General features: G+C 36.2%; 1 protein-coding gene across 1 annotated transcript in view; it reads right to left on the bottom strand.

The window, feature by feature from the left end:
* Positions 1-13,888, bottom strand: part of Ammecr1 (AMMECR nuclear protein 1) — a 132,256-nt gene that overhangs the window by 20,912 nt on the left and 97,456 nt on the right. The window contains exon 3 of the mRNA XM_070039907.1: positions 3,014-3,128. Within this exon, the coding sequence (XP_069896008.1) occupies positions 3,014-3,128 (115 nt within the window). The remainder of the gene's footprint in view (positions 1-3,013; positions 3,129-13,888) is intronic.

Here is a 13,888-nt window from a genome sequence, read left to right as displayed (position 1 = left end):
GGACCCAAGAGGTTTTATCTTTCTTGCTGTTGTTTTTAATGTACTATGTGATTTTTTTTGTCTCTTTTGTATGTTCTTCCCCCATGGTATAACCCCTGTTTTCACTGTATTTGATTCTGTGCCCTGCATCTTGTATATACATTTTTCTAATTTGGGGAGGGGAAGGGAAATAACAAAATGTTGAAATAAGGATACAGGTTGACCCATTGTAGCAATGAGATGTACAATACACTGTGTTGAAAACAAACTACATTTACAACTTTGGGGGGGGAGGGAGGGACAACTTGGGGAGGTAGGGCGGGAAGGGGTGGTAGGGGAAAACAAAGGAGGAGGTAACAATGATGGATAGGAAATTTACTCATTACCTTACTCATGTAATTATAACCCCTCTGTACAGTATCTTTACAATAAAAAATATATATTAAATTAGAAAAAGACCAACTCACAATTTTTTGGTGCTGGTCCTAGAGCTTGAACTCATTAGGGGCTTGTGCATTATCCCTAACCTTCTTTGGCTGAAGGCTAGTGCTCTACCATTTGAGCTACAGCTCCTTTTCTGGCTTTTTTGGTAGTTTAGTAGAAATGAGTCTCACAGATTTTCCTGCCTGGGTTGGCTTCAAACCACAATTCAGGTTGCAGTCTCCTGAGTAGCTAGGATTACAGGCATGAGCCAACAGTACTGGCTCCAACTCACATTTTTTGGAGTTTAAAATGTGACAAATTACTCTTGTGCTTAAATATTTTTTAATTGAAACAATGATAAATAGCTAAAAGGGAAAATCTTTTCTTCCTAGCATAGCCAGTCTAGCAATACCTAATTCACTTTCAAATGCGTATATCTAAACATACAAAAATATGTGTTTAGTTTCAACAAGAGAGTATTACTTAAAAGAAATATTTAGCCCCAAATAATACACCAAATACACAAAACTAAACAGAAGCAAAATAGGACCTTTGAGAAATTCAAGGTGGCAGCAAGTGTTCAAAGAGGAACAATCACAGCTGAAAGAGTACTGACTCTTATGTCTTTACTTCTCATCCACTTAAGAGAAAACTGATATATCTGAAGGACAGTTTCTGCTGTAGATAGTACTTAAATTGAGCTCAAGAAGACAATCTTCTGTGCTTACCCATACCTATTTAACAGCTGCTGCAATCTCCCTTTCCCCTTCTCTTGACACACACACACACACACACACACACACACACACACACACATGCACACATAATATACATCCACAGAAGAAACACACACATGCATAAGCCATGTGCCCAGACAGTATTTCTAATTCATTGGCTACCAGTAAGAGCCAATGTGTTTTATAACTTAGTCATACTTCAGATGCCAGGCTTCTGTCCTTATTGTCACCTACACCACTCAAATTATGAAGACACTGTCCCCTGAAATCTAGAAAGCAGAAATAAAATTCTAGCTAGAAAAAAGGAAACAACAGCCTTGAAGCAGTAAAAGAACCATCTAAACTGTAATGTATATAAGTAGGGGACCTGATTTAAGATTACTTAAAATTAAGTACTGGGGAATTTTCCCATAATTTTAGTAGATTTATCCTAAGAAAATCTGAGGATTGGGTGTGATCGCTCATGCTTAGAATCTCAGCACTCTGGAGGCTGAGGCAGGAAGATCATAAGGACAGTTTAGGCTATATAGCAATATCTCATCTGAGAGGAAGGGGAAAAGCCAAATAACAACAACATAACTTACCAAGGAAAACACAAATCGGGACATTCTAGTTCTGCAAATGATCTTATACATTCTATCTTTGCTAGAATCAACACTATGAATTTTTTTTCTTCCATTACAAAAAAGGTAAAATGTTATCATATTCTGATATGGCTCCAAAAACTCCCACCATAAAACCCAGAAGAGACTCTTTCATCCTAGTCAATAAAGGCAAGTTCTAACAGGGGTTTTTAAAATGAATATCAAGAACTTTACAAATATCTTGTTCTGTAAACAGAGAAAGTGTCTCAAGTCTCACATGGAATCAGGGCAAAGCCAAAAATAAATTTCAAGTCCAATTAACTGTGTAGATGGTGATCTAGCCACAAGGCAAAATGTCTCAGTTACCACTGGGGATGGCCCTTCTAAAACAAGCAGCAAAAAGAAAACATGTTATAGCATATGATACAATAATGTCATTTAGGAATGGTGTAAGAGAAAATGAATCCCTTGTTTCATTCTCATATCCTTTATTTCCTCCTATTTTGCTTATGCAGTTTTTCTCTGCTGCTGCACTGAAAGGTACTCCATGGTGGGGATCAAAATCTTCCCACTTCTGTACATGAAGCACAAAGCCTAGTCTACTGAGTAAGCATTCAGTAATTTGGGAATATGTGTACATATAAATTTTTCTAGATGTACACTCAATTCCATTCTCTTAATCACCAAAGCAAATAATGGTGTCAACCCTCAAATCTATTAGCAAGTTGATCCCACCCACTATAGAAGAATAAAAATAAGATCAATATAATCTGGTATTTACAAAAGCAGAGAGATATTCTAGATATAGTTGTATGTTTAAGTGCATAAACTAAGGTAGCCAAGAATAAATTCACATTACTTAATTATAAGTAACTAATACTTTGTCATCATGAGATCATTTCCCTGAGAGATATACAATCCTAAATAGCTCTTACTTCAAAAATGTATCCTCCGATTACCTAAAAAATTGGTGGCTGTTATACCAGAATGCACTGGAATGGAAATACAAAGAAAAATAAATTCTAGTCAGTCCTTCTTACTAATTATTAACATTTTTTTATAAAGTGCTCACGTGAGGTGGTAGGATAAAAAAATGAAGACCATATTCATTTAGGGATTAAAACAACACATGGTACTTTGCCATTTAAGAAATTCTTTACTTGTATTCCATTATACAATAGTGAGTTATATCTATGAGAATGAGCCAAAAGAATAATTTTCTGGACATAGTGTTTAACATCTACTCAGGAGTTACCTTCATTTTGCTTTCGTAATTTTCTATAGTCTTACCTCCCAGTCCAAATAATCACAGACATCTTCAAAGTTAGTGAGCAGAGACACTGAGCAGAAAAGCCGTGGCAGCTCATCCCTTGTCATTGGGGGAAAACGGCTATCTTTAAGGGCACTGTTGGGAACAAAGCAAATATTAAAGAAATCACTGGCTATGAAGTTCCAAATTTTAAATTCAATCATTTGAAAAAGTAAGAGATTGAGATAAATCAGTCAAGTATCCAAAGTGTCAATAATCTTAAGATATACTCAAAAGCCAAAAGGACTTTAGCAGTTACCATTTTTTTCATTCCATAGATAGTGAAAATGTATTGCGTACTATGAACACTAAAATTGTAAAGAGTGAATAATCAATTATATTTCTTGCCCAGCAACTTGTTGATGTCTTTCCGTGTTACTTGTAGAATCTGAGAATGCTTTATTTCACATTTGAGAAGAATAGAAACCAGACTGAGGGGAACTTGTTAGAAGACTGAGGGAGGGGCAAAAGTACATGTAATCAAACTGTAAAATAAAACTTCTACTAAGTTGGCCAGTTACCATAGAATGACAATGAGCTAAAAAAATCAAAAATTTTTATTTTTCAAGTAAAAAAATCAAAGAAAAAAATCATGCAAATTAAACACTAAAAATGCAAGGATTTCATGCCTCCTATAAAGGATAACTTACATATAACTCAAAATTTGTGAAACTACAGGAAATAGGGCTAATTGAAGATATGAAAGTATGATTAGAAACCATTAATCCCATCAATGGACTTTTGGTGAATCAGCTCTGATTGGATCCTTTAATCAAGTGCAGTATATCACAGTGCCACACTCTTGAAAGGCTTTAGTGTAAGAACAAAAATGTTGGAAGGCCATGATTCTTTCTGAAACAGTAGAACACACACACACACACACACACACACACACACACACACACACACACACACACACACACACACACACACACACACACACACACACTTCCTGATAAGGGAAAACAAACACACCTCTGATTGTCTTCTATATTACTGGCACTACTACCTAGGTTCAAATGTAGCAGCCAAATTTAGAAAAGGGTTTCACATATTAAGCTGTAAAAGTTACAAACTAAGATCCTAGAACTTGCTTTGCAATATAATAAAGTTTCTCATTGATTAATTTCCTTTCTTTTTTTTCACTTTCCTTCCCTTCTTTCAGAATCTGAAACTCATCCACTGTGTTTGTATTTTCAGTGCATTTTGGTGTTCACTCTATCCTGCTATATAAAAGAAAATTCTTTTAGGTAGATGTTTTTCCTACTCAAGGTTAACAAAGAAATCAGGAAACTATGGTAACTTGTTCTCTGAAAACAGCATTTCACTATTGTATAATTTTTTTCTTTTTTTATTGTTATTGTAAAGGTGATGTACAGAGGGGGTACAGTTACGTAAGTCAGGTAGTGAGTATATTTCCTATGGAGTATCGTTACCTCCTCCTTTGTTTTTCCCCTACCATACCTCTCCTCCCCACCTCCCCAACTCCCCTCCCCACCAAGTTGTAAAGTTCGTTTTCAACATACTGTCTTGTACATCTCATTGTTACAATGGGTCAACCTGTATCCTTATTTCAGCATTTTGTTATTTCCCTTCCCCTCCCCAAATTAGAAAAGTGTATATACAAGATGCAGGGCACTGGCATCAAATACAGTGAAAAGAGGTTATACTGTGGGGGAAGAACATACAAGGACAAAAGGTCAAAACCTATGTACATACGACCATATAAGATGAGGTTAAGTGAAATGAACCCAAGATAGGGACACAAGTGGTTTTTTTTCCTTTCTTGCTATTGTTTTTAACATATTTATTGTTTTTAACATATTTAAAATGTATTATGTGCTTTTTTTTTGTTTCTCTTGTAAGTACATTTGTTTTTGAACAGTGTTACATTTTCCCTCGTTTTCTCCATTTTTCTTTCCCTCCCTCCCTCCCCCCACTTATGGAATTAGTAAATTTGAGATTAAGAATGAAGGAACTCGAGCTGGGAAGCATTGGCCTACAATCCTAGTTACTCAGGAGACTGACATCTGAAAATCACAGTTTGAAGCTTTCCCTGAAAGGAAAATTCAGTAAGACTCTTACTCCCAATTAACCAGCAAAAAAGCCAGAAGTAAGGCTGTGGTTCAAGTGGTAGAGCATCTGCCTTGGAAAGTTTAGGAAATGCACCTGGCCCTGAGTTCACACCCCAGTATAGGCACAAAATTAAAATAAATAAAATAATAATGCAACTCAAGTTTTAAATTTGTATTTTGGTTATATTGGATATTTTGAACTCAAGGCTGTGTACTTGTTAGGCTAGCATAATAATGCTAAACTATACTTCCCATGCTATCTTTCTAATTTAGATGATTAAATAGTCCATGGCTCAAATTCAATAGCTTATGTGGCCACATACTACATATACATTTACATGTGTCTGTATGTGTCCCCATTTGTTAAAATTAAATTCTAGACATCCTTGGATTTAAGAATCCATGTATGAAACAATAGCAAGAAAGAAAAAAAAACTATTGTATAATTTAACACCATAAATTACCTATGGTTTAGCTTCTTTTATCTTCCTTAAAAATAGTTTCAAATTCTCATTCAAACCCAAGAAAAAAATCATGTATATGTAAGTGTGTGTGTATAATCACAGCCTTTACATACATACAGATGAAGAAAAATTCTAAAACACCATCTAGAAGTATCACAGGCATAAAAAGTAAAAGACCAATCACATTTTTAGTTTTTCTACTTAAAAAGAAATAAAAGAAAGGATAAATGCCTTAAATATTAGGATATTATAAAATTTGATTTTTGGTGTTATGGATTTTCACTGTGGCAAAATATGCACAAAACAACATTTTAACCAATTTGAAATACATTCAACATTGCTGTACAACCAGCATTACCATCCCTGTTCCGAAATTTGCATATTCCCTAACTCCTTATTCTTCCCTCTTTTGGCCCCTGATATAAAATATAATCTAATACGCTTATCATTTCAGATAGTTGTAGTAATACACTCACTAAAGTTTTTATATACAACAGTCTTACAGAGATATAATTTACATAGTACAAAATACACTTTTAAAAGTATACAATTCAATGCTTTTTAGTATATTCACAGTTGTACAACCATCACCACTACTCTAAGTTACATTTCATCACTTCAAAAAGAAATCCTATAGTCATTTATTTATTCATTCATTCATTCACTGTAAACTCTTTCCATTCTAAGGCTCCTGGCAACCACAAATCTCTTCTCCTTTATGGTTGGCTTATTCTGGGCACTTTGTGCAAGGAGCCTCATATACTGACATTTTGTTTTATGTTGGGTTTCTTTCACTTGGCATGAATCAGTACTTCATTCATTCTTTCTTTTTTATTGTGAAAATATTGTACAGAGGGGTTACAATTACATGGGCAAAATAATGAGTACATTTCTTATCAAGCATTGTAGGCTCCTCCTTTGTTTCCCCTTCCCATCCCTTCCCATCTCCCCCCCCCACCAAAGTTGAAAAGTTCATTTTTGACATAACGACTTGTATATCTCATTGTTGCAATGGGTCCACCTGTATCCTATTTAAATGATTTGTTTTTTCCCTTCCCCTCCACAAATTATACCAACATCAAATACAGTGAAAGCAGAGGTTATACCGTGGGGGAGGGACATACAAAGCAACAAAGAAATAATCTTATAAATGTGTTAGAAACAATCGCATCAAAGAAAAAAACATTTGAATATATATTTTTTTCTACTGTACCTAATGATCTCCGATTGTATGAATACACCATAGATGAATGGACTTTTGGGCTCTGTCTACTTTTTAGGTATTCTGAATAATTTGTACATAACATTTAGTAAAACATGCTTCATTTTTTGGGTAGAAGATACCAGAGTGGAAATGGGTATACACAAAGGTAATTCTATCTTTTTGAGGATTATACAGCAATAGCTGTAATAATTCTGTACTGCTACCAGCAATGTATCAGGGTTCTAATTTCTCTCCATCTTGACCACTGTTTGTTATCATCTGCTTTTTTATTAGTAGTGCAAGGCCTCCTTTAATGAAAGTACATTTTGAATCTAGCTCTAGCTTTTTCATTAAAAGAAAACATATGTTAAAGTCACATACATTACCTACTTCAATGATACAAGTCAGCATTTGTGTGCTTTATGTTCAAAATAAACCAGTGAAAGGCCATTTTTTTTGGTCTGTTGTGGGCCTTGAACCCTGGGCCTGAGCGCTGTCCCTCAGCAAATCAGCTCAAGGCTAGCACTCTACCACTTGAGCTACAGTGCCACTTCAGGTTTTCTTGTGGTTTATTGATAAGAGTTCCATGGACTTTCCTGCCAGGACTGGCTTTCAACCGTGATCCTCAGATCTCACTCTCCTGAGTAGCTAGGATTACAGGCATGAGCCACAGCGCCTGGCTTGAAAGGCCAATTTTTATACCAGTGTAATTGAACTTATTTTAAAGCAATGACAATTTTAAGTACCTAAAATGTAATAGGATCAAGTTAGCAAGTTTTGTTCATGATTTGGAACCTTGTTGTTTAATAATTCTAGGCTTTAGCAAATCTCATCAGAAAAAGAAGAGAACACACCCAAATAAATAAACTCAGAGAATGGAAACATCACCACACAAACAATCAAGATTCAGAATATTATAAGGGAATACTTCTCAACCCTTTATGCTAATAAGATTGAGAACTTGGCAGAAATGGACCTTTTCCTAACAAATATCGACATGCTGAAACTAAACTAAGATGAGTTAAACCATCAACAGGTCCATATCAAGCATTGAAATAGAAACAGCAATAAGAGACCTCCCATCCAAGAAAAGCCCAGGACCAGATGGATTTATAGAGGAATTCTACAAAGCCTTCAAAGCAGAGCTCACACCAATACTCCTTCAACTTTCAATGAAATTGAAAGATTAAGTTCACTACCGACCTCATTCTATGAATCCATCATGACCCTCATCCCAAAACCAGGCAGGGACTCATCAAAGAAAGAGACCTATAGACCCATTTCTTGGATGAACATTGATGCAAAACTTCTCAACAAAATTTTGGCCATTCAACTTCAATAATTCACCCACAAAATCATACACCACAATCAAACAGGATTCATTTCACGGATGCAAAGCTGGTTCAATATAAGCAAATCAATCAATATAATTCATCACATCAACAAGACCAAGGATAAGAATCACATGGTTATCTCAATAGATGCAGAAAAAGCATTTGACAAGATCCAACACCCCTTTCTGATGAAGGTTCTGGAAAAACTAGGAATCCAGGGAACATTCCTCAATATAATAAAGGCTGTATATGACAAACCTACAGCCAGCATTATACTTGATTAAAAACTAAAGCCATTTCCTCTTAACTCAGGAATGAGACAAAGATGTCCACTCTCTCCACTTCTCTTCAATTTACTATTAGAATGCCTAAAACAAGATGTAAACATAAAAGGGATCCAAATAGGGGAAGATGAAGTAAAACTCCCCCTCTTTGCAGATGACATGATCTTGTATTTAAAGAATCCCATGGACTCCACTCCCAAATTACTCAAGCTGATTCAAAACTTAGGCAAAGTAGCAGGGTATAAAATTAACCCTCAAAAATCAATGGCTTTTCCGTATGTCAACAATGAGAAAAGCGTGGCTGAAATCAGGAAAGCAACTCCATTCGTAACAGCCCCACAAAAAATAAAATACCTAGGAATTAACTTAACCAAAGAAGTGAAGGACCTCTATGATGAAAACTTTAGAAACCTGAAAAAGGAAATCAAAACAGAACTTAGAAAGTGGAAAAACCTCCTATGCTCCTGAATTGGAAGGATCAACATCATGAAAATGGCAATACTTTCCAAGGTTATCTACAAATTCAATGTGATACCTATCAATATTCCAACCTCATTCTTCAAGAAAATAGAAGAGGCAATCCAAAAATTCATATGGAACAATGAAAGACCCCGAATAGCAAAAACGATCCTTAACAGAAAGAACAGTGCTGGAGGAATATCAATACCAAATTTCAAACTCTACTACAAAGCCATAGTAATCAAAACAGCTTGGTACTGGCACAAGAACAGACCTCAGGACCAATGGAATAGAATTGAAAACCCAGAAATGAACCCACAGAACTATAACCATCTAATCTTCTAAAGACAGTCTCTTCAGTAAATGGTGCTGGCAAAATTGGTTCATCAGTTGTAGAAAACTAAAGCTAGATCCTTATATATCACCCTGCACCAGAATCAACTCCAAATGGATCAAAGACCTCGGAGTCAAAGCAGACATTTTGAAAACATTACAGGACGGCATAGGAGAAACCTTAGGTCTCCTTGGCACAGGCCGAAATTTTCTTAAAAGAGACCCAGAAATAAAACAAATCAAAGAAAGGTTGGACAAATGGGATTGCACGAAATTGCAGAGCTTCTGTATGGCAAAGGTCATAGCTAGCAAGATTAATAGAAAGCCCACGGATTGGGAGAAGATCTTCACTAGCCATACAACGGACAAGCATCTCATATCTAAAATATACCTGGAACTCAAAAAATTAAATCCCCCAACAACATATTCTGAAAGAAACAACTACCGAATAAATAAGTGGGCTAAAGACTTAAATAGAAACTTCTCTGAAGAAGAAAGAAGGATGGCCAATAGACACATGAAGAAATGCTCAACCTCCCTAGCCATAAAAGAAATCCAAATCAAAACAACACTGAGATACCACCTCACCCCAGTTAGAATGGCTATAATCAAGAACTCTAACAACAACAGATGCTGGAGGGGATGTGGACAGAAGGGAACCTTACTGCATTGTTGGAGGGAGTGTAAACTTGTTCAACCACTTTGGAAAGTAGGATGGAGGTTCCTCAAAAGACTCCACATAGAGCTCCCCTATGACCCAGCAATCTCACTTTTGGACATTTACCCAAATGATCACAAACAAGACCATACTAAAGCTACCAGCACAACCATGTTTATTGCAGCATTATTTACCAATAGCTAAGATATGGAACAAACCCAAATGCCCCTCAGTAGATGAATGGATCAAGAAAATGTGGTATATATACACAACAGAATTATATGCCTCTATCAGAAAGAATGATACTGCCCCATTTGTTAGGAAATGGAAAGATTTAGAAAAAAATTATATTAAGTGAAGCAAGCCAGGCCCAAAGAAACATAGGTCCAATGGTTTCCCTTATTTGCAATTACTAGTTTATGTCTGAGACAAGCAGAAACGGTCAGATAAGTTGACGTTGGGCAAAATGAACCCCAAGATAAGGACTCAAATGTTTTTTTCTTTCTTGGGATTGTTTCTAACATATTTATAAGATGATTTCTTTGTTGCTTTGTATGTCCCTCCCCCACGGTATAACCCCTGTTTTCACTGTATTTGATATTGGTATACTTTGTGGAGGGGAAGGGAAAAAAGAAATTGTTTAAATAGGGATACAGGTGGACCCACTGCAACAATGAGATATACAAGACGTTATGTCGAAAACGAACTGTACAACTTTGGCAGGGTGGTGGGGGGAGAGTTGGGAAGGGATGGGAAGGGGAAACAAAGGAGGAGGCAACAATGCCTGATAAGAAATGTACTCATTACCTTGCCCGTGTAATTGTAACACCTCTGTACGTTATTTTCGCAAAGAGAGAGAGAGAGAGAGAGAGAGAGAGAGAGAGAGAGAGAGAGAGAGAGAGAGAGAGAGAGAGAGAGAGAGAGAGAGAGAGAGAGAATAGTATTAAATACAATGAGTAAAGGAGAAACTGCTAAGGCAGCATGGGAGAAAATGACTATGATGCCTCACTATATACCAAGATTCAACACTTACTGACTTCAAAGCTCTGAAACAGTAAAAGGACATTAGTCATGATAGAAATAAGTCTAATTTTACAGAAACATTTAAACAAACATTTTTATTTCTGCATTTTTTCAGCCAACACTAAACAACTTTTCATTGAACTCATGAGCAGAGAAAAATTCCAAAGGCAGAAAGCCATCAGTGTCTCTAAATGCAAATTCCCAGGAAAGAAACTAGCCATGAAAGCCCAGCAAGGATTTAAGGGATTATAAAAAGATAAAAATGCAGCTGGAGACTGACCTCTGTGCTGCCAGGCTGGTGTGGATAGCTGATAAACAAGAGGATTCAGATTCCCTCAACCAAGTTCTTTCTAGTACACAGAACCTAGGCAATGATAAAGCAGCCTTTGGAAATGATACCATAGTTCAGAGTTGGGCAGTAACTAGTTTAGTTGGTCTAGCTAAATAATGACATAGGTAGGGATATAACCTAGATATTCTGGCTCAATTCCAAAAAGGTTCCTAGTATCCACAGCTTAGCTTTCACTTTCTAATGGACTATTTTTAAAATTTTAAATTAAATACTTGTCTTAATTGGCAATTCTGATCTCATATCTGAAGTGCTTTTGCCTAAAGATGATAAATTATAGTTCAATAGCATTCATTAGTAGCCAAAGTATAAATACAGCTAGTCTTCCTGTCTATTAGAAAAACTGCAGGAATAAATGGGATTGTAAAATATTAATATTGCCCATGGGCAGCATTTTATATCAAAGTAGTGATGGCCAATTGAAATGCTAGGCAGTCTAAGGAACTGACAAAATGATCTTGTAGTCAATTTATATGAAGTTCTCTGTGATAAAATAGGAAGCCATTTTCTGATGCTTAAATATTATCAGAGGTAAAAAACAAACAAAACACTTATGTATGAACCCAGCCAGCTGCTCCAATCTCCCACATGATGGATGGGGAAGGTTTAAACCGCAGTTCAGTTCACATACCAAATCAAATATATTCAGTTCAAATTGACACCTTCCCAAGTATATACTTTACCTAATTGAAAAGTGGCAGTAACATCTTTCAAAGTTAACATCTAAAGCTAAATAGCACTTTAATGAAAGTGAACATCCTAAGGAAAGAATTTAGCTATCAAAGTATCAAATGGTATGTGGCTGTGCCTGGAATCTATGCTAAAAATATTAAAACAACTGAAAAGAAGCAAAACCTTACATATTATAAGGCTCATCATAAGAAATAAGATGTGCAACATAAATGATTGAAGTGCAATCTATTTATGTAACCACTTATTACTTTTTAAACCATTGATAGCCTTAATCAGTTAACAGGTGGAAAGTTCCCAAAGAGAGAGGAGCTCATATTACATGCAATCATTTTTCAGGACAAGGAAGCAATTAAAATCAAAATTAAAAATCACTGTTTAGATAGCTGAAGAGAAGCAAATGAAAATGTGTTAGTGTAAAATTTAAAAATATTCTTCATGAGGTGTTTCAACAATCAGGAAATTCCCTTTTCTGCTATTCTCCACTAAAGCATCTGGAAATGAATACATGTCTGAATTACAGAAACATAGAATACTGGAATCTTAAACCCATATTTCAAAAATCACAGATAACTTCTTTTTCTCATTAAGTAACATTCTTAGCTTCTCCAAATTCAAGAAATGATAAACAGAAAACAAGATGCAAAAAATGTGATCATTCATCAAGCCTAAGCGTACAGAGGAGCAACAAAGGCCACAATTACAGCTTAGGAAGGAGAGAGTGGAACCTAATTTTGATGAGGACCATGATTTAAAGAAAATTGTCATTTGTAAACCATGTGTACAGCATTATTTGACTAGTGTTATTCCCTTTACAGTTATAAATACAATCTACTTGCTGCTTAATGAATGTTCATGCTTATAAATTTTAATATACCTATTTTAATGCTGTCTGATGGGCAATTCATGGGGAATGGAACAATGAAGTAAGGACTGCAACAAAGGGTGGAGAAGGTAGAAAGGAAAGGAAAAAGTGTAATATACAAAGAAGCAAAGATGGAAAGGGAGACAAATGAAAGCAAGCAAATGAAGTCGGAGGTTGAGAAGGGGTGCCCACCTACAAGAGACTCAACAAGAGACATACAAAAAGCAATGAGAAGGGGTAGAGTGCTTGCCTTGCGTGCACGAGGCCCTGGGTTCGATTCCTTAGCACCACAAAAGCCAAAAAAGCTGGAAGTGGTGCTGTGGCTCAAGTGGTAGAGCACTAGCCTTGAGCTGAATCAGAGCTGAGGGACAGCGCCTAGGCCCAGAGTTCAGGCCCCACAACCAACACAAAAAAAAAAAAGAGAAGAAATTACTGAGAGAAGAACTGAAGGGCAAGAGGGAAGAATAAAGGGCCATAGAGGCTGAGTACTAGAAGCTCATTCCTATAATCCTAACTCTCAGGAGGAAGAGATGTGAGATTATGGTTTGAAGCCAACCTGGGCAGGAAAAGTCCTTAAAACTCATTGCCAATCAACCACCATGAAGTGAAAAGTGGAGCTGTGGCTCAAATGATAGAGTGCTAGCCTTGAGTGAAATAGCTAAGGGACAGTGCCCAGGCCATGAGTTCAAGCCCTAGCATTGGCACCAAGAAACAGACCATAATACATTTTTTAGGGGCTTTCTTTTTTCTGATACTGGGGCTTGAATTTAGGGTCTTATACTTTTGCTTTTTCACTCAAGGCTGGTGCTGTGCCATACCTCCACTTTTGGCTTTTTGCTGATTAGAGATAGAATCTCTAGGGTTTTTCTGCCTGTGCTAGCATCAAATCTTAATCTTCATATCTCAGTCTCCTGACTAGCTAGGATTATAATCATGAGCTACTGGTGCATGGCTTAGTTTCTGTAGGTTTTATTTTTTCTGTAGGTTTTGTATTATTTGGCTGCTATCCTACAAGTTTCACTTTAGGGTATTATCATCTATTAACCTCCTGAAGAGCTTAAAGTTCTTAAATTGCTTGAATCTGGAGTTATTAAAACACCTTTTGGGATGGGAAGGGG

The sequence above is a fragment of the Dipodomys merriami genome, unplaced genomic scaffold (genome assembly GCF_024711535.1).
Source record: "Dipodomys merriami isolate MVZ:Mamm:240054 unplaced genomic scaffold, mDipMer1.0.p SCAF_3, whole genome shotgun sequence".
NCBI lineage: Eukaryota > Metazoa > Chordata > Mammalia > Rodentia > Heteromyidae > Dipodomys > Dipodomys merriami.
Note: the sequence above shows the minus strand (reverse complement) of the source record. Positions and strands in the feature narration are given on the sequence as shown.